Source organism: Mizuhopecten yessoensis, unplaced genomic scaffold (genome assembly GCF_002113885.1).
Source record: "Mizuhopecten yessoensis strain PY_sf001 unplaced genomic scaffold, ASM211388v2 scaffold2671, whole genome shotgun sequence".
Lineage (NCBI taxonomy): Eukaryota > Metazoa > Mollusca > Bivalvia > Pectinida > Pectinidae > Mizuhopecten > Mizuhopecten yessoensis.
In genome coordinates, this window is record NW_018404662.1 from 2,408,393 (window position 1) to 2,431,932 (window position 23,540).

A 23,540-nucleotide genomic window follows, 5' to 3' on the forward strand; every position below is an offset into this window, starting at 1 on the left:
AACTTGACTCTCACACATGCACAGATAAGTTTATACTGTACAACATACCTTTAATAATCAACTACCAGCCAGATGCATTACACATATCTATAGATACAGATGGAATTACCAGAAACGGTGTCAACTAGATTTACACCCCAGTATCGAGGAGCCCGATACACAATTTAGGAAGTCATATAACAACAAAATAAAAACAACAAAAAGGTTATATTACGAAGGATATAATGTACTTAATTAAGTAGCTTAAATGTATATATATCCTGAATAATGAGCTCGTGTTCTATGTACAGGTAGATAATAATGTATCCGTTACTGTTACACATATGTGAGGTGTGAACTTTATGCCTGTACATATAATGTTCACATACACCTGTACCCGGCCAATACACAGCCGGGACGGTATTTCCGGATAGCATGAAACAAAAAGGTATGTTAAACAGTTTGTTTTATTAATAAGCAACACACTGTGTGTATATGTGTATGTATGTATTGTCAAAATGGTTAAACGATATTTTAAACCCGTTTGGATGTCTCAAAACCTGGGTTGAAAGTGAGATAAACATGAACATATCAGACTTTCGTTTGATAACATCTATAAGTGTTAACATGTGTCGAGATCCCAGAAAGTAAAGCTTGAAAGCAATGATTTTAATATCTTTCTTAGACTTGTCATTTGGCAATCTTCATTATTAAATATTCATTAAATCATTGTACTTATCTATACCTGATTACGCGACTTTAAAAATAGTTTTATATGAAAATACCCTTTGAAAAACCACAATGACTAAAAATAGAAATAACTGGAAATCCCAAAGATTTAAACTGCGAACTGAACTGAGACATTCGTCTGTGATTGTAAATCTACCATATCACAACAACAAAAATCTATTAAATGACATTTATTTTAATAAATTTTATTATATATATATTAACATACATAAATGGATAAGATAACATCTTAGGCCTGTATCAATCTTCTCCATGATGGTGTAATTATGACATTATATATATACATGTTATTAACAAGCTATTTATAGTATTGTATTAAACTCATACACTCAATCAAACATTCATACAATTATCTACTTATACACTCTCTATGCATACTCATGTCAATACTCATTCTCTATATGATAATATTATCTAAACTGACTAGCAACTATCATCAATTATTATTACATGACATTACTATATATAACTTGTTCAAGTCAGTACTTCATAGCGTCTACCATGAATGTTTTGATAGTAAAACACAACTGCACAAACGAATGTCTTTTTGCATGAATAATTTCACTATATCTCTGCCGACTGCTTTATATCGAGATATCTCAAATGTATTACCTTCGAATAAATGGACTAATTGCTGTAAGCATCTCCCAAACATTGTATATCTTAAATAGTTTCCATATTTATTTGCAGCTTGTAAATTGGACCTACAGCTCCGAATTCATATTTTACAACAAACTTAACAATTTTAATAAATCATTATCATTAAAGTATATGAAAAATATAAATTTCTTAGTGAGGAATATAAAGTCTGAGTATACATCGTGTATGTACAAATATCCAGTACGTAACAATATAAAGTTAGTTGACTTTTTGATGATACAGTTGAATATTCTTCTGATGACATTCGATTATTTAACCCACCACCAAATATAAATTGTACTAGTGTTTCCACATTGATCATTATTATTATAGCTTATAAAGATGACTACTTATTGTCCCTATGAAACATTGTGTAATGATGTCGTGGTTTTAACCTATCTCTATACAATAAACGTTTATTTGTTTACGATTGTGATACAGTTTGGTCATGTCGCATTTGTTAGTCGAAAATACACCTCGCATACCCAGATTAATAACTGATATCACCGTGATTAATGTTAATTTCGTCAGAATATGTACTCGTGCCATTGTGACTACTGTTAATATCCCTACATGTATACTGACGTCACTTTGACTACTCCGATGTCGTTATGACTATTGTTAATATTCCATGGTTATAAACTGACGACAGTATTATTAATGTTTATATCCACACATTGAACACGAATATTATTGCCACTACTCTTTACCGGCCCAGTTGTTCACAAGGTGATTATCTTTTATCTTTTAAACACAACCATTCACCGAGTTAAACATTGCAGGTAGCAAATAGTTTAGTTGAGTGAAAAACATGCAAAAACTAAGAGTTTTTATTTTGTATGATGACCACGTTATTGGAGGTTGAATATTATCGTTAAATGCGCTTCATCCTTTGAGCATATATCCAGGTATTTTTCTTACTGCATGCTGTTTAGGTCAACAGATACTACAATATAATTTTTATAACAACTATGAAACAAGTTAAATCAATTTATCTTAATCACTCTTGTTTTCCCGGATTGTAGCGCGAAGATTTTGTACTAATGTCACTGTGACTAATTATTACATTTGAGTCTTGTATAACGAACCTTTTGGTTTATTTGCAATTATTGTTAGTATATTTTCCAATAGGAACGCCATCCAGCACTTAATAGGGCATTTGTTATCTCATCAGCTGATCACTTTTTACGTCATTTACACAATTACACAACCTTAGTGATATAAGTATACCAAATCTTCCACTATGTCATAAATTCAAACTTGTAGGACTTCTTAAGTTGATCATGCCATCCTGATTTTTTTCGAATTTCAGAGAATTAACAATGAGTTATTCTTTATCTTCCTATATCTATGACAGTAAAATATAAATGAATTAACACTAGAGTGTTTACATTATTTCGATGAGAATCAAATGTATCAGCAGGCACAGATAACGTATCATGCAAAGCGTACCACAAAAGGTAACTTTAGATTCTAATCTATATTACACAAAGACATTTGTTCCAGTACAATAGTAATCTATAATATAAAGTGCTACCGTGGTTCCCGAAACTATATCCTGACGGCGTTATTTCTTTAACCAATAAACCTATAACCATCCAATTTGATTTGACCCCTGTTTAAGCATCTATACAGTGGTCAAATTAATGATATATTACTATCATTGCACATTTCAGGTTTTGATAATATGAAAATATCAGCTGTGGTATTGACAATTCTGTTGACATGTGTCCTGAATTCAGAGGCCAAAGATAAAGAAGAAAATGTAAGTTGACGTTAACTAGTACTTTGATGATTTTGTATCCTAATTAACTGTTTTTCACACTAACTTTGTCAATTTTGTGTGAATCACTTAACTAATTATCAGCTAGGTACACTGTAATATTAGTCACCCGTATGTGATATCTTTTGTCGGGGCAAATGATTATAAAACGAGTGTTTTGACGTTCCTAACATATAAATTGGAACAGGAGCTACTCCCCTTGTCACAAAGCGATTTACTTGCAGCTTAAACTGATAATGTAAAAATTATAACAAAACAGAGATATTTGATATGCTATCTTATATGAAAAACAAGACATGCCATGGAACATATATAGGTAGCAAATAGTTTTTTTTTAGATTCTAATTTTAGATTCATACTATCTTACTTTCTGCTGTCGATGTTTTCGACTATAAATGCTATTCTGCAATGTGATAAACTGACAAAGTGACATGATGTTCAGTGTTTGTTTATATTTCACACATTACCAGGGTGTAAAGTTAGCGTGTAGAGGTTTTAAAACACTGATTTATATCTATATAGACAACACGTGATATTACCCCTTGTATAAAGATATCACTACAATACCTATACGCCTGTTTCGTTGGATGTCTATTTCAGTTAAAATCGGACATAGTATACGTAGCGCCCTCTGGTGTGAAGTGTGTGAAATGTTCTCCGGGTACCCACCTCCTGAGCCACTGTGTCAGCGAGAACACAAATTCCCGTTGCCAACTATGTGAGGACGGGACATTCACGTCGGAGTATAACGTTGCAGAGTATTGTGATCCTTGCATGGAATATTGTGAAATCGCTGACTTGGTGCCTGTCGTTAACTGTTCAAACACATCAAATCTAATATGTGAATGTCCAAACGGAAAATTCAATCTATTTCCGCATTTGGACAAATACCATGCAGTCTGCCAGAAGTTTGGTCTATGCGGGCCTGGATATGGTGTTTATGTCAAAGGTAGTAAATATTGCTGTCTTTTCAGTAAGCCGTTTACGTTTTAAGTTTATTTATATAACAAAATCGACAACAAGTAAAAATTACCAAAATCTTTTATAACGAACACTTCTGTTGTCCTTATGTTTAAGTATTTTGGGAAGAATTAATTTATTTTAATTCCATTGAAGGTAAAAAAAATCATTGTTAACGTTGCTACGAACTATTTATCAATTTAACTTTCTAGGGTGAAAATGTAAGTATATGGACCTGCAAATCGAAGTCAGTACATGTATCTCTTGATGGTCTATATAGAAACATATTCAGAAGTTCTTAATTGTTGTATTATTCATGAACTATATATATTTAAATATGAGTTTCCCATTGAACAAGATGGAACATAAGAAAATTATCATATTCACAAAAAATTGATTACAATTGACGTGAACGGAGAAACATTACGATGTATAAAACGTGAGTGATCGCCTTTACGGTCCGATAAACTAGAATACAAGTAAAAACGGATTCCAAACAATTGACAAATTGGTTAATTAATTCAAATTTCATGTGCAATCATAAAAATGACTGCTTTTATTTACACATTATTTTAAATAATGTCTATGAGTTGTACACTCTAATGATTTGTCCTTTTATGATATTTCAGGTACCTCGAAAAATAATACAACCTGTGCTAGATGTGTATCGGGAAAAACATTTTCTTCTACTACTTCCGAATTTGATGAATGCCAACCATGCATAAAGTGTGGCCCAAGGATCATCTTGACTGAGTGTACCTTGACGGAGAACCGGAAGTGTAATCTCGAACCCCCTGTTCAGCATAGAGTTTCATCACCAGGTACGTTTGCATTTGAACATCGTTTATGAATTAGAATGTATACTTGGGATTCTATATTTAACACACAGTAACTGGAGAATGTGTTGGACACGAACTTCGACTTATTTAAATGAACAGGTGGTAATGTACAGTGTAACAAAATATGATGTGTTGCTGTAAAATTTTAAATTCCCAACCTGAAAAAAACCCCGAAATAATACCGCTAACACAAAATTAAACATGAAGTGTGATTTTAAGACATTCTTCTGTCCGTGTACGTAATTTTATTTTCTCTATAGAATGGAGAAAAGTGAATTAAAGAGTAAACAGAGACAGAGAGAGAGAGACAGACAGNAGAGAGAGAGAGAGAGAGAGAGAGAGAGAGAGAGAGAGAGAGAGACTCAAATCAATGAAATTGGGGTGAAATATAAACAAAATGGAAGATTCACTCTTGATAAAGTACGGTACGAGTACAATTGTTCTTTTTTTTAATGTGTTTTTTTCATAATAACAGAGTTGTTAGTATCATCTAATAAGATATATCAGCAATGTTTTCATATTTATTTAGTGGCTTTAATAAATATTCGATTTGTTCTGTTCATGTAGGATATCTGTACAAAATATAGTTTCAGTGTAACTTCCCGTTCATTATTTGACAGTATATTCATGCATTGTATTGTTGAAGTCGCTATAATTTTAATTGCCTCTTTGGATAATTAAAACCATTTTATCTATTTTCTTCAATAAAGTCGACTCTTAAAAATGTCTTATCATCGAAATGTGTAATTGTTTTTATGTACTGTGCTGTACTTTCAGTTGATTGGAAGCTAGTGTTGGCAGTAGTCCTGTCTGTCGCAACTGTACTTATACTAGGAGTTGGTGTTTTACTCATCCTATGGCTTAGGAAATCGAAGAAATGTTGTTTCAATGAAGAGCATGGCCAAGATGCAGTGAGGTTAAATCAATTAACCGATGAAAGGTTTGTGACTTCCAATATCAAATAATGAAAAATTATAATTACTAGATAGGTAAATGTAAAATACATTAGTGTATATGCAATAGCAATGATGTGTATGGTATTAATATTATTACAACTTCCATTGGTTACAGCGTTTTGACTTCAGCATAAATAACTAAATATACGCAGTAAGGAAGTACCTAACCAACCATTCGATTTGTCAATGCTGAAAATTAAACAAAATAAACGTGTTAGTGAACCACATTGGATTTTGTTGATGTATGACACATCAGTAGCACTTAAAGGACAAGGATCGATAACCGATGTCTGACGTGGTTCGAAACATACCAAGAATAGAGCGGAAAGGAGAAAGTGCCTACTAAACAAGTCGTACCGTTAATAGGGATTGGTGTCATATTTGGCCGTTATACGGCCGTCACCAATAAGCAATAGGAGTATTCTACCTGAACAACGATAAACTAGTGCGGACTATTTACTTCGTTCCAGTAGATAACGCGGTATAAAACAATGCTAGGTTTGAATGGCATACTATAAAACAAAGTCTCATCTGGTTGGGTCTGGTCTGCTCTGATCTCACTGGTCAAGTTTAGGGACCAAACCAATAAGACTAGACCAGACCAAACTTAGGGATCAGACCAATGTGATCAAACTAGACTAGACCAATATTTGAGATCTGACCAATGGATCAGAGCAGAGTGACTTAACAAGACCAGAACACGTTTAATAGTATACCGTTTAGAAAGCCACTTAGAACTGAATACATCGATCGCAACACTTGTATTATAAGATATGACCAGCCGTTATCATCTGTTCCTCACTATCTATTATTATTGTCCGTTTTTAGCTCACCTGCAATATCGCAGCGTCCGTCGTCCTTCAACTTTTCCTTTAAAACGCTACTTGTCCTGAACCGCCAGGTAGATTTTGGCTAAATTTGGCCTGGAGCATTCTTAGGCCAAGGGCTCTCAATTTTTTTGGTAAACAGTGGGCGTGGCTTCCCTAGGGGAAGAGAAGCGGGGCCCTATAGGGGAAATAGAAGTAATACCTTTAACTTGTTCTCCTACCATAGGGATTAAGGGATTGTATCCCAATTTGGTCAGGAGAATCCTTGGGACAAGGCACCCCTCGGGACAGAGGAACGGGACCCAATAGGGGAAATAGAGATAAAACCTTTAAAATCCTTCTTCTACCGTGGGGATCAAGGGATTATATCCTAAATATATTCTGGAGGATCCTTGAGCTCAGGAGACTCATTTTAGTGGAAATAGAGGTAAACTTTTAACATCATTCTTCAACCGTCGGGATAAAGGGAGTTCATCCAAATTTGGTCTGAAGCATTCTTTGGCCAAGGGGCTCCATTTGGTATAAACGATGGGTGTGGCATCCCTTTGGGGCAGAGGAGTGGGGCCAAGGAAGGAAAATAGAGGAAAAACGTTTAAAATCCTTCTCTTACTGTAGGGATAAAGGGATTTATTCATATTTGGCCTGTAGCTTCCTTTGAATAAGGGGACTCAAATTTGTATAAATGGTGGGTGTGGCCCCCTTGGGTGTAGAGGGTGGGGCTCAAAAGGAGGTCGTGGCCCCTCTGGGTGCAGAGTGTTTGAGTCCAAAAGGGGGAATTTGAGGTTTGAATCTTTAAAATCCTTCTTCTTCAGTACCATTGGAGGGATAATTTGTAATAAGAATAATTTCCCATGATTGCTTTTTTATCCAAGTGAGCGATACGGGCCCTCTGGGCCTCTTGTTTAAAAAGGCGTTATAGCAGATGTGAAGTTGCTAGATTATAGACACGTGGTTACCATGTACAATCTAAATCGCATTGAATTATCCAGTAGTGTACATTTGTGTAGGTAACTGTAACATACCGTATTCTTGTACCTATTCAGGTCGCCCAACAGATCAGCATATCCCCAATCTGAATACCAAGCCTATGGTGACCAGCGATCAGAGTCGTCTCTCCCTGTAACAGCAACAGGTGTGGCACTATCTCTGCCGTCAACGTCATCTCAACCCAACCAGACTCCGAAGGATAGCTGGGGATCGTCTTTTTATGTTATAAGGCAGAGCGTTGGTGAATATTTGATTACAAACGGACCGTGGGAATTTTTCATTCGGGAGTACTATCAAGGTACCTTTGGACAATTATTCACATTAAAAAATCACAAATAAACCTTGATGATCGTTTTAACGGAAACTTTAATAACTGATTGATGTTTATCAATGAGAAGCGATTTCAAATTCAATATGGGACTTATAAAGGTTCTTTTTGCTATATGATATGCCAACATTGCATTGAAAACAAATGTTTTACTGTAATTTGTTTTATGTTTCATGTATGATCTGGTTGTTAAAGATGTGTTTGATTCGCCAAGAAACATAAATGCAAGCTAACCATTCATAGACGTTTGTTCATCTTTTTTCAGTTACGACGAATAACTCTGATGGAAACGTTGATGCAAAGATAACAGAGATCAAAATAAATCATCCTAACAATGTTAAGGAGCAGATTTATCAGTGTTTGACGTTTATCTGTGAGAGGGGTGCGACACCAGAGAAGTTGATAGAAGCCCTTATACGGAGGGAATTCCACTCCCTCGTGGCAACGTTACGTAGGGATTTCCCTGACGTGTTTAATTCAGGCGAAATTGAAGTATAGGTATATGGAAATTGTTTTCAGTTACCTTCTTAAGAATAGAAAATAAAAATGTCGACTCTTTGGTCCAGTATTATGATCTTCCTCTATCAGGATATCAAAGGGTTCTGTGATTAATGTCCTGTGAACCTGTACTTTAGAAAAAATGAGAACATTAGGGACGATATACTTACAGGTATGTAACCTTTCACGGTTGTATGACTGCTACATTCGACAAATCGACTAAAGGTGAAAAACAAGGCACCATATCATATGGTCTTAAAATGCTTACAGCAACAAGAAGCAATATATTAATTATGCATTAAAACGTTAAGCTATTGAATTCAGGAATTGAAATCACTTTAAAAAGTTATTTGCTAGATTTTCATAGTATGGTTTTGAAGCTGTTCGTTCAATTTTCTGTGTATGATTGTTAAGTCGGAGTGATGAATCTTTCTTATTGTGCCAATGATATGCTAGATTTTGTCAGATAACAAAATGACATTTTTCAAAGCGTTTTGAGTCAAATTAAGTTTGACCTCTCTATGTTGGTTGTGAAAGGGTTTCATCCAGAGGAATTCGTTTCCCAATCTGATCTTGTGTAAATTAAAGACCCTGTCCGACTGCAACGTTTTTTTTTAATATACAGTGACCTCCCTTTTACTTCCGTGTGGTCATAACAGTAGCACAGTTGGACATGAACACTTCCGTTGGCGAGACAGCTCATTTGTTTTTGTATATACAGTAACATTCCTTTCACTTCTGTTAGGACATAACTGTAGCATAGTTTACCATGGATACTTCCGTTGGCGAGATTGGTTACTATCCGAAGTCCATCGTTTGAACCCCGGTCTAGCTCCTACTATTTATTTCCCCACTCAGAACACTGCTGTTGATTATATTTTGTTTATTTCATCTTAATTATTTCTCATAAAAGTCTGTCGAGGTATGATTTTATTATCAGAAATAGTTTTAGTAATACATGTACTTTTTTGCCAGTGGTTAGGGGATCGTAAACCATGACTTATCTTTCTCTGTTTTTGGCTTCATTATGTTTGCAGTGATTATAAATATACCAAATTGTATAATATAACAATATACTCATATATAATCTGTTGTTATTGTGTTGGAGTGAATGTGATTTATTTTTAAATACACCCACAGATGACTACAAGATACTCGATTAAAACTTGTCTTATTATTATAATTAGCATTTTCCTTAACTGAAAGTATAGGAAGGTTATGAAAATTAAGATTAAACGAAACAATAAATGATGTAAATTATTTCTGAATCATATAATGTTGGTATACAATTGTGATATATAAGTTCGTCTCTGGCCATTGTCCTAGACTCAACTATGAAACCCACTTCATTTAATCTCACTTCAAATCTATAAATATAAATTATGTAAGAAATACCAAATCAATAACTACGATGGTCGATGCTACAATTAGTAAGCAAACGCACGCCATGATTCAGTTATTATAACAGGCAAAATTGTTTAGATTTCGATCGAAATTTATGTTATCATGAAATATTAATTGTGAAAAAACGAAGTCAAGATCTTCGTCAATCTTCGTCTTCGTGTGCGGTGATAAATATTCATATACTATTGAGATGTAACGTATTCCTCTTTAAGATGTCAACGATTGACATTGGACATGCGTATAGCAATATATAGTTTAAAGCAATTCATATTCTTTTGGATCTGCGTCTGAATTTTCAATAACAAATCTAAATGAATATCTTTTAATGATATCCTTAATATATTGTTATACTACTGTAATAATTATATATTTCTTACTTTGATAAAAAATAAATATACAAACAGGTTTGATGAATTGTTGTTTTTGATCGTTTATCTGGATTATTTACCTAAGTTCATCATGTTTATGGAAGTCAAAATGTTAAAATACATTGTAAAATTTGTTTGCAGATAGTCCAAGGGAAATAACACGGGATTGTTAATTGTTCGGTATAGAAATTATGTAAAAAAAAATATGTTTAATCTTATGTTCATTTCATTTTTGTTTCTAAATTAAACAGTGCTTTGTGATAAACGTGGCACTTATGTATACCTATATACGACTGCACTTTTACCAGAACTGTATAAGAGTTCCAACAAAACATTTTTCAGAAGAGTTGTTTGAAATGTACAAATGTCCGAAAAAACACCGAGAATTTTTCGCCTTTTCAAACACCAAAACATACAACACTTCGCCCAGTAATAATTTCGCCTTTCACATTTAATTACTTTGTAACTTATGTTGCTGACTGATGTTCATTGTAATGATAAATTCTCCATCATTCCAGAGAACAAGAAAGACGAAAATGAAACTGCAGCAAATACTTCTCGGTATACAGTTAGTATGCAGTGTGTTGCAGTGTTGGCAAAGCGATCTCATCCATTACTCACTGTGCTGCTAAATCTTACATACTATAGTGGTTTTGAACGGGGAAACATTGCTAACAGGTCACATATATTTGGGTTGATAAATGTTTGGTTGAGTATCAGATTAAAATATTCTAAAAATTAAGAACTTAATTTATAAGTTGTTTCAGAAGTATACAATTTTCCTTCATACGATATATTAGTATTGTACTTAAGATTTACGTTATTGGCTACTAACTAGCTCCGATATTCTGTAACTATTTGTATGATATATCAGTGTCCATTTCCCTCATACAATATCTTAACAACCAGAGGATGGTATCATTGTTTATTCACCTCATACAATGTCTTTACAATCTGAGTAAGTTAAAATGTTATTAGGCGAGTAACACTGATGACGAAATAGTATGAAAAATACGGTGAAACAGTAACAGTAAATCAGGAGGCTTCAGACAACATCTAATGTAAATCAGGAGGCTTCAAACAACATCTAATGTAAATCAGGAGGCTTCAGCCAAAATCTAATGTAAATCCGGAGGCTTCAGACAACATCTAATGTAAATCAGGAGGCTTCAAACAACATCTAATGTAAATCAGGAGGCTTCAGCCAAAATCTAATGTAAATCCGGAGGCTTCAGACAACATCTAATGTAAATCAGGAGGCTTCAAACAACATCTAATGTAAATCAGGAGGCTTCAGACAACATCTAATGTAAATCCGGAGGCTTCAGACAACATCTAATGTAAATCAGGAGGCTTCAAACAACATCTAATGTAAATCAGGAGGCTTCAGACAACATCTAATGTAAATCCGGAGGCTTCAGACAACATCTAATGTAAATCAGGAGGCTTCAAACAACATCTAATGTAAATCAGGAGGCTTCAGACAACATCTAATGTAAATCCGGAGGCTTCAGACAACATCTAATGTAAATCAGGAGGCTTCAAACAACATCTAATGTAAATCAGGAGGCTTCAGACAACATCTAATGTAAATCCGGAGGCTTCAGACAACATCTAATGTAAATCAGGAGGCTTCAAACAACATCTAATGTAAATCAGGAGGCTTCAGACAACATCTAATGTAAATCCGGAGGCTTCAGACAACATCTAATGTAAATCAGGAGGCTTCAAACAACATCTAATGTAAATCAGGAGGCTTCAGACAACATCTAATGTAAATCCGGAGGCTTCAGACAACATCTAATGTAAATCCGGAGGCTTCAGACAACATCTAATGTAAATCAGGAGGCTTCAGACAACATCTAATGTAAATCAGGAGGCTTCAGACAACATCTAATGTAAATCAGGAGGCTTCAGACAACATCTAATGTAAATCAGGAGGCTTCAGACAACATCTAATGTAAATCAGGAGGCTTCAGACAACATCTAATGTAAATCAGGAGGCTTCAGACAACATCTAATGTAAATCAGGAGGCTTCAGACAACATCTAATGTAAATCAGGAGGCTTCAGACAACATCTAATGTAAATCAGGAGGCTTCAGACAACATCTAATGTAAATCAGGAGGCTTCAGACAACATCTAATGTAAATCAGGAGGCTTCAGACAACATCTAATGTAAATCAGGAGGCTTCAGACAACATCTAATGTAAATCAGGAGGCTTCAGACAACATCTAATGTAAATCAGGAGGCTTCAGACAACATCTAATGTAAATCAGGAGGCTTCAGACAACATCTAATGTAAATCAGGAGGCTTCAGACAACATCTAATGTAAATCAGGAGGCTTCAGACAACATCTAATGTAAATCAGGAGGCTTCAGACAACATCTAATGTAAATCAGGAGGCTTCAGACAACATCTAATGTAAATCCGGAGGCTTCAGACAACATCTAATGTAAATCAGGAGGCTTCAGACAACATCTAATGTAAATTCGGAGGCTTCAGACAACATATAATGTAAATTCGGAGGCTTCAGACAACATCTAATGTAAATCCGGAGGCTTCAGACAACATCTAATGTAGATCAGGAGGCTTCAGACAACATCTAATGTAAATCGGAGGCTTCAGACAACATATAATGTAAATCCGGAGGCTTCAGACAACATCTAATGTAAATCAGGAGGCTTCAGACAACATCTAATGTAAATTCGGAGGCTTCAGACAACATCTAATGTTAACCGGTCTTGGGATCGCAAGAACGCAAAAATACACAACGTGAAATCAGCTCAGAACACTAAAAGTACTGATTTAAAGGACTTGAATAAAGAGTTTAAAAGGGGGAAAAAATACATGGTCTTTGTGGAAGAACATAAATCAACGACGACACTAAGGTGCATGAAAAACACAACAGCAGACGTTTAATCCGTTTAGGGGGAACATTTAGAACGCATATATGTTATACCTCCTTCTTTCCCTTACAGTCTCCCTACATAAAATACCTTAAGATCTAAACATCTCTCAAAAGTTTATAATCTCCCTACAGTTAGAAACATCGCAAACGACGTCAGGAATGTCTCACGATAAAGTTAACATGTCTACAAACACCGATTAATGATACCATTTTTTATTCAAAGATCAGTTAATTAATGTTGATTACATATACAACTCGTAATTTATTAACATTTTTGCAATATAAAACAAAGTTTATTATGTTGATTCTGGTAACAGAATACTAACGGTGTAAATCGCTCGACCAAATATATAACTCTCAACCAAACGGAAACAACTCCCTGTTATGAAGCATGAATCGTACCCAAAACATTAATGTTATAACATGATAAACGGGTTTGGAGATTAACAAAGACGACTACAGGGAAACGATGAAATTGCGTGTCATGAAACTACAATATCACATACTTTGTCTGAACTACAGTGAAATACGTTTCACAAAAAATGTACACACCATGGCAAGTAAGTCTAAACTACAGTAAAACAATTCCAAAGCATATCAATTAAGTCGTACAATTAAATAGCTTACAAATGCAAATCACATAACTCCACATATTTCTATTGTTTTATATCTCATAACTCGTAAACTGGAAGACCGAGCTGACCTATAAATAGTTGACCTAACTAAAAAAAATGGCAGATCATGTCTCAATACGTAGTTACAGTTATAAGACTCTTCGGTACACGTGTCTGCACGTTAGGCCCAGTTGCACAATGTATAAACACGGCTTCTTTTCAATTGTGTACGTAAACAATATTTGTCTCGGTTGTTCATGCGTGTCTGTGGAATAGTCTTATGTGTATATACACAATACTACACAATAGTCATTTTCATATTGAAAGGTGTCCGAAAAAATATTTTGGTGTAAGTTATCAGATGATGATGATGGATAAGCATATTTTGTACATAGTTTGACTTCATAATTAATAACTCTATTTCCGTAATTTTGATGGAACGGAGAGACAGCTTATTGACTATCAAAGGGTTTGACACTAAAATAGAAAATCATCTGTTCCTGAGTGTAATTTGATATCCTGCTTCTGTGATCGTTCTGTGACAATGAAGTACACAAATAATAATACACTATTTTACCAATAAGTATGTTTCATTAAACATATTTCTTATCGTATATTGGATATTGTGTCTTTTGTATTAAAATGGATGTAGAATAAAAACCTATATACCGATGATTTAGTATCCTTGTATTTGACATCCACGTTCGTATTACCTTGGATATAGCATCATGATGGATATACCATTTTTTAAATTATTTATTAGTAATATTTCCAATTTATGTACCTGAAATATGACTTCCGCAAGACCTCATGAAGAGTAAATGTTTTGATTTTTGTCGCATTAATTTCCAATCGCATAGTTGGCATTTAACCCTCTATAATAAAAATGTCCACAGCCTTAAGAGAGATGCTTTTAGTGGAAATCGTTTTCGTGACCTTCTGTTTTATGACTAAGGCACCCACACAGAGCTGTCTTAAATAAACTCGACACTGCAAATAGTCTTGGTGTCTAAAACAATAGATTTAAATAGGTATTATTTCTTTTGTACATCATCCTTGACATTTTCAAACGTTTTCTTCATATAATATAACGATATAGACTTATGGTGGACATATGATATAACGATATAGACTTATGGTGGACATATGATATAACGATATAGACTTATGGTGGACATATGGTATAACGATATAGACTTATGGTGGACATATGGTATAACGATATAGACTTATGGTGGACATATGGTATAACGATATAGACTTATGGTGGACATATGGTATAACGATATAGACTTATGGTGGACATATGGTATAACGATATAGACTTATGGTGGACATATGGTATAACGATATAGACTTATGGTGGACATATGGTATAACGATATAGACTTATGGTGGACATATGGTATAACGATATAGACTTATGGTGGACATATGGTATAACGATATAGACTTATGGTGGACATATGGTATAACGATATAGACTTATGGTGGACATATGGTATAACGATATAGACTTATGGTGGACATATGGTATAACGATATAGACTTATGGTGGACATATGGTATAACGATATAGACTTATGGTGGACATATGGTATAACGATATAGACTTATGGTGGACATATGGTATAACGATATAGACTTATGGTGGACATATGGTATAACGATATAGACTTATGGTGGACATATGGTATAACGATATAGACTTATGGTGGACATATGGTATAACGATATAGACTTATGGTGGACATATGGTATAACGATATAGACTTATGGTGGACATATGGTATAACGATATAGACTTATGGTGGACATATGGTATAACGATATAGACTTATGGTGGACATATGGTATAACGATATAGACTTATGGTGGACATATGGTATAACGATATAGACTTATGGTGGACATATGGTATAACGATATAGACTTATGGTGGACATATGGTATAACGATATAGACTTATGGTGGACATATGATATAACGATATAGACTTATGGTGGACATATGGTATAACGATATAGACTTATGGTGGACATATGGTATAACGATATAGACTTATGGTGGACATATGGTATAACGATATAGACTTATGGTGGACATATGGTATAACGATATAGACTTATGGTGGACATATGGTATAACGATATAGACTTATGGTGGACATATGGTATAACGATATAGACTTATGGTGGACATATGGTATAACGATATAGACTTATGGTGGACATATGGTATAACGATATAGACTTATGGTGGACATATGGTATAACGATATAGACTTATGGTGGACATATGGTATAACGATATAGACTTATGGTGGACATATGGTATAACGATATAGACTTATGGTGGACATATGGTATAACGATATAGACTTATGGTGGACATATGGTATAACGATATAGACTTATGGTGGACATATGGTATAACGATATAGACTTATGGTGGACATATGGTATAACGATATAGACTTATGGTGGACATATGGTATAACGATATAGACTTATGGTGGACATATGGTATAACGATATAGACTTATGGTGGACATATGGTATAACGATATAGACTTATGGTGGACATATGGTATAACGATATAGACTTATGGTGGACATATGGTATAACGATATAGACTTATGGTGGACATATGGTATAACGATATAGACTTATGGTGGACATATGGTATAACGATATAGACTTATGGTGGACATATGGTATAACGATATAGACTTATGGTGGACATATGGTATAACGATATAGACTTATGGTGGACATATGGTATAACGATATAGACTTATGGTGGACATATGGTATAACGATATAGACTTATGGTGGACATATGGTATAACGATATAGACTTATGGTGGACATATGGTATAACGATATAGACTTATGGTGGACATATGGTATAACGATATAGACTTATGGCAGACATATGGTATAACGATATAGACTTATGGTGGACATATGGTATAACGATATAGACTTATGGTGGACATATGGTATAACGATATAGACTTATGGTGGACATATGGTATAACGATATAGACTTATGGTGGACATATGGTATAACGATATAGACTTATGGTGGACATATGGTATAACGATATAGACTTATGGTGGACATATGGTATAACGATATAGACTTATGGTGGACATATGGTATAACGATATAGACTTATGGTGGACATATGGTATAACGATATAGACTTATGGTGGACATATGGTATAACGATATAGACTTATGGTGGACATATGGTATAACGATATAGACTTATGGTGGACATATGGTATAACGATATAGACTTATGGTGGACATATGGTATAACGATATAGACTTATGGTGGACATATGGTATAACGATATAGACTTATGGTGGACATATGGTATAACGATATAGACTTATGGTGGACATATGGTATAACGATATAGACTTATGGTGGACATATGGTATAACGATATAGACTTATGGTGGACATATGGTATAACGATATAGACTTATGGTGGACATATGGTATAACGATATAGACTTATGGTGGACATATGGTATAACGATATAGACTTATGGTGGACATATGGTATAACGATATAGACTTATGGTGGACATATGGTATAACGATATAGACTTATGGTGGACATATGGTATAACGATATAGACTTATGGTGGACATATGGTATAACGATATAGACTTATGGTGGACATATGGTATAACGATATAGACTTATGGTGGACATATGGTATAACGATATAGACTTATGGTGGACATATGGTATAACGATATAGACTTATGGTGGACATATGGTATAACGATATAGACTTATGGTGGACATATGGTATAACGATATAGACTTATGGTGGACATATGGTATAACGATATAGACTTATGGTGGACATATGGTATAACGATATAGACTTATGGTGGACATATGGTATAACGATATAGACTTATGGTGGACATATGGTATAACGATATAGACTTATGGTGGACATATGGTATAACGATATAGACTTATGGTGGACATATGGTATAACGATATAGACTTATGGTGGACATATGGTATAACGATATAGACTTATGGTGGACATATGGTATAACGATATAGACTTATGGTGGACATATGGTATAACGATATAGACTTATGGTGGACATATGGTATAACGATATAGACTTATGGTGGACATATGGTATAACGATATAGACTTATGGTGGACATATGGTATAACGATATAGACTTATGGTGGACATATGGTATAACGATATAGACTTATGGTGGACATATGGTATAACGATATAGACTTATGGTGGACATATGGTATAACGATATAGACTTATGGTGGACATATGGTATAACGATATAGACTTATGGTGGACATATGGTATAACGATATAGACTTATGGTGGACATATGGTATAACGATATAGACTTATGGTGGACATATGGTATAACGATATAGACTTATGGTGGACATATGGTATAACGATATAGACTTATGGTGGACATATGGTATAACGATATAGACTTATGGTGGACATATGGTATAACGATATAGACTTATGGTGGACATATGGTATAACGATATAGACTTATGGTGGACATATGGTATAACGATATAGACTTATGGTGGACAAATGGTATAACGATATAGACTTATGGTGGACATATGGTATAACGATATAGACTTATGGTGGACATATGGTATAACGATATAGACTTATGGTGGACATATAATACATGTATAACGATATAGACTTATGGTCGACAAATGGTATAACGATATAGACTTATGGTGGACATATGGTATAACGATACAGACTTATGGTGGACATATGATATAACGATATAGACTTATGGTGGACATATAATATAACGATGTAGACTTATGGTGGGCATATGGTATAACGATATAGACTTATGGTGGACATATGGTATAACGATATAGACTTATGGTGGACATATGATATAACGATATAGATTTATGGTGGACATATACTATAACGATATAGACTTATGGTGGGCATATGCTATAACGATATAGACTTATGGTGAACATATGGTATAACGATATAGACTTAGGGTGGACATATGATTTCTTGATGTATAATCAAGATTGTTGTTTGGATGTTTAGAAAATACTTTATGTAAAATACACATTGTTGGTCGATATTTGAAGAGATCAATATATTTAGGATTTAGTTGGTTGGTCGGAATTTGACAAGATACATATATTTATGATATAAGACTGTTGGTCAGTTTTAAAAGAGATCAATGTATTTAGGATATAGATTGTTGGTCGTTATTCGTTGGTCAGTTCTTATAAGAGATACATTTATTTATGATATACGTAGACCGTTGGTCGACATTAGACGAGATCAAATTATTTAATATATAGACTGTTGGTCTGTTTTTGAAGAGATCAATTCATTTATGATAAAGACTACTGGTCGATATTTAATGAGATCGATTTAATTATGATATAGACTGTTGATTCGTTATAGACTCGTTGTCGATATTTGAAGAGATCAATCTATTCATGATATAGACTGTTGGATGATATTTGAAGGGATCTGTATATTTATGATTTTGGTCGACATACACACCGATTACCCTATGTATGATATAAAACCGTCGACCGGCATCAAAAGATACTTGAATATACAGGTATCGCTCCTATATTAAAAGGGATACAAGATACTTTATATTCCTGGAATTAATCTTGTGTTCCAGCCGAAGCCCGAGCGAAACATGTTAAATCGAGGAAAACAACATATCGCGTTTCCCCACATACCGAAATAAAACGGTCTGGAGGATCAGACTTGTGTGCCCTTATTGTTGACATTTGATTTAGTCAATCGATGTGATGTCTCTTGCTCACTTCGTCAGAAAGATTTCAAATAATGGAACTTAGAACGGCAAACCCGAGTGGGTGATGAAAAACAATATGCTTCATTTCCCCGTCATGTGATCAATACAATTCATTCCAAAACGCTGCGATAAAGTTGAGGTTTAATAGTTTATTTGAAAGGCTTTATTGACATGTGAAGAAAAAACATAATTAGATAAAAATCACTGGTATGTACAAACATGAAATTTGCAATTTCAAATAAATTCCTTGAAAATTCGTAGATTGGCAATCGGAATCCAAACGAAAACTCAAAATTCCAGTTTCACCAAGAGTATTTTAACCTAAATCTGACAAAGATTTTCTCACATAGGCCGAAACATAAATGGAAACCAGCCTCCCAAAACACACAGGCATCCATCTTGCACACAGGGGAGTTCATGGGTTAACGCTTATGCCTCAACCCCTCAAATAGTACATTTGTATGTACATATCTAGCGTGAAATTGACAGTAACATATGGTCGCTTACGCTAAACTGTGAATATATTACGATTAATCCGTGCAGCATGCGATATTACGGATGATAAATGATGGTAATGATCACATCGAGAATTATTTGATATTTAATGAAAGCTTATATTGTAATCAAATATACTTATAAAGGATGAGCATGCATCGGTATTTACTTTTAAGATGGTTTCGTTCATACATATTAAATAATGCGCGGAAGTCATAAAGGTTAAAAAGATGTAGTGCAATCCTCACATTTCAGTTTAAAAATACAAAATTGATATTGTATACAATGTACCAAGAATATGTTGCTGGAATTTATTTTCGTCGTTTTTACACAGTTAAAGGGCGGGAGAACGGTCCCAGTATACAGTATTAGTTTATCGTCATTGTGGTCTCATTGCATTCAAAATATATTTCAAACATTTTTAACCTAGTGACGGAACAGACATTTTTTTCGGGAACAAGATTTATTCAATGGTTGTACAGTGAAAATGTGATAACACACAAAACCAGGAAAATGTGTGAAGTATTCACCGCTGTTCAATTGAGAGGTGTCATACAAAATGTTCAAATGATATTCCGGTTTATATAGATTAACAACCGATTACAACTATACCATTATAGCCACGAATACATTTATAAATCACAATATACAAAAAAAGCCTAGAATATACGTGATACTATTTACTGACACATTAAAGAAATATACATTTGATATATTCACAAATAATTGTTTAAAAAGAAGCAATATGCCACTCGACACTGCTTACCGGAACAGATTAAGAACACAGTCTGTTACAATGAAATCTCAATATAAATTATTCAACATGGCACAGCTGTATGTAACACGTCTTTTTCCTTAGCACGTTATGTAAATCTTGCCATGGTTAGTCACAGATGAAATTATATTATTAGTCAAGACACGTAATAGTACGCTTTTTAGTATAGAAAACTTTTATTAAAAACCCTGATATATAACACCATTCAAAATTGTTTATTGATGTGGGCTTCAATCATTTGCTATCACAACCAATAACCGCCACACAGAGTTGTTTTTGGGGGCTAGTCAGAACTACAATAATGTCCTAACCTAGACACATTACGATACACAGAAGTGTGATTGACTGGAAAGTCAGAGTTACAATGATCAACTCACCAAGAAAGATAACGAAACACTGACTGTTTTTCTTTTATTTGGTTAGTCACAGCTACAAAGGTTTACTATCCCAGACATATAACGCCACACAGGTTTGATTATTTTGTTTGTTAGTCACAGCTACAATGATTTACTATCCCAGACATATAACGCCACACAGAGTTGTTTTGAGGTGGTTAGTCACAGCTACAATGATTTACTTACACAGATATATAACGCCACACAGAGTTGGTTTTGGGTTGTTAGTCACAGCTACAATGATTTACTTACACAGACATATAACGCGACACCGAGTTGTTTTGGGGTGGTTAGTCACAGTTACAATGATTTACTAACAAAGACATATAACGCCACACAGAGTTGTTTTGGGGTCGTTAGTCACAGCTAAAATGTTTACTAACACAGACATATAACGCCACACAGAGTTGTTCTGGGTTGGTTAGTCACAACTACAATGATTAACTTACAGAGACATATAACGTTCTAAAGAGTTATTTCGGAGTGGTTAGTCACAGCTACAATGATTAACTAACACAGACATAATTATAACGTCACACAGAGTTATTTTGGGGTGGTTATTCAAAGCTACAATGATTATCTAACACAGACATATATAACGTCACACAGAGTTGTTTTGGGTTGGTTAGTCACAGCTACAATGATTACCTAACACAGACATATAACGTCACACAGAGTTGTTTTGGGGTGGTTAGTCACAGCTACAATGATTATCTAACACAGACATATAACGTCACACTGAGTTATTTCGGAGTGGTTAGTCACAGCTACAATGTTTATTAACACAGACATATAACGTCACACTGAGTTGTTTTGTGGTGGTTAGTCACAGCTACAATGTTTATTAACATAGACATATAACGTCACACAGAGTTATTTTGGGGTGGTTATTCAAAGCTACAATGTTTATCTAACACAGACATATATAACGTCACACAGAGTTGTTTTGGGGTGGTTAGTCACAGCTACAATGATTATCTAACACAGACATATAACGTCACACTGAGTTATTTCGGAGTGGTTAGTCACAGCTACAATGTTTATTAACACAGACATATAACGTCACACAGAGTTATTTTGGGGTGGTTAGACACAGCTAAAACGATTAACTAACACGGACATATAACGTCACACAGAGTTGTTTTGGGGTGGTTAGTCACAGCTACAATGATTAACTAACACAGACATATAACGTCACACAGAGTTGTTTTGGAGTGGTTAGTCACAGCTTCAATGATTTAATAACACAAACATATAACGACACTCATATTTTGTTATAAAACAAACAAATTACATCTTAGTGTCACGAGTTTCAAGAATGTTTCCTTACCAAAGCCAATCTTTGGTATTTAAGATTTTACTCAGCAAGCCTAATTGAATGTAAAAAAGAAAAAATGGACTGTGAAATCAAGGTGGAAGCGGGGGTATAGTCATTCTTATACTAAATACATTTATAAATAGTAAGTTACGTACATTGTAGAAGCAAACTATCAATCGCTTGCCTATAAAATATATCAATGGATTCCCTTGGTGTAGTTATCATAGCTATAATAATGTGCTAACCCAAACATGTAGGACCATTCAGGATAAGTTGAGGATGATTAGTCGCCACATCCACAATTAACTAACCCAGACCTGTCACAACAGCCAGGATAAGTTGAGGATGATTAGTCGCCACATCCACAATTAACTAACCCAGACCTGTCAGACCATTCAGGATAAGTTGAGGATGATAAGTCGCCACATCAACAATTAACTAACCCAGACCTGTCACACCAGTCAGGATAAGTTGAGGATGATTAGTCGCCAAATCCACAATTAACTAACCCAGACCTGTCAGACCAGTCAGGATAAGTTAATGATGATTAGTCGCCACATCCACAATTAACTAACCCAGACATGTCAGACCATTCAGGACAAGTTGAGGATGATTAGTCGCCACATCAACAATTAACTAACCCAGACCTGTCAGACCAGTCAGGATAAGTTGAGGATGATAAGTCGCCACATCAACAATTAACTATCCCAGACCTGTCAGACCATTCAGGATAAGTTGAGGATGATAAGTCGCCACATCCACAATTTACTAACCCAGACCTGTCAGACCAGTCAGGATAAGTTAATGATGATGAGTCGCCACATCCACAATTAACTAACCCAGAC

The 23,540-nt window shown here is 34.6% G+C and overlaps 1 protein-coding gene across 1 annotated transcript; it reads left to right on the top strand.

Annotated features, from left to right (window-relative positions):
* LOC110446325 lies at positions 1 to 10,349 on the top strand. Its single transcript, XM_021491414.1, has 7 exons — positions 1 to 427; positions 3,045 to 3,133; positions 3,752 to 4,100; positions 4,741 to 4,932; positions 5,728 to 5,890; positions 7,777 to 8,018; positions 8,314 to 10,349. The coding sequence occupies exons 1-7, from the start codon at positions 415 to 417 to the stop codon at positions 8,544 to 8,546; spliced, it is 1,281 nt and encodes a 426-aa protein (XP_021347089.1). The 5' UTR covers positions 1 to 414; the 3' UTR covers positions 8,547 to 10,349.
* Positions 10,350 to 23,540: the final 13,191 nt, after the last annotated feature.

Coding starts and splice junctions, on each gene's coding strand:
- LOC110446325 (XM_021491414.1), top strand. Junction 3,134..3,751: donor CCAAAGATAAAGAAGAAAAT/GTAAGTTGACGT, acceptor TGTCTATTTCAG/TTAAAATCGGACATAGTATA. Junction 5,891..7,776: donor AATCAATTAACCGATGAAAG/GTTTGTGACTTC, acceptor GTACCTATTCAG/GTCGCCCAACAGATCAGCAT.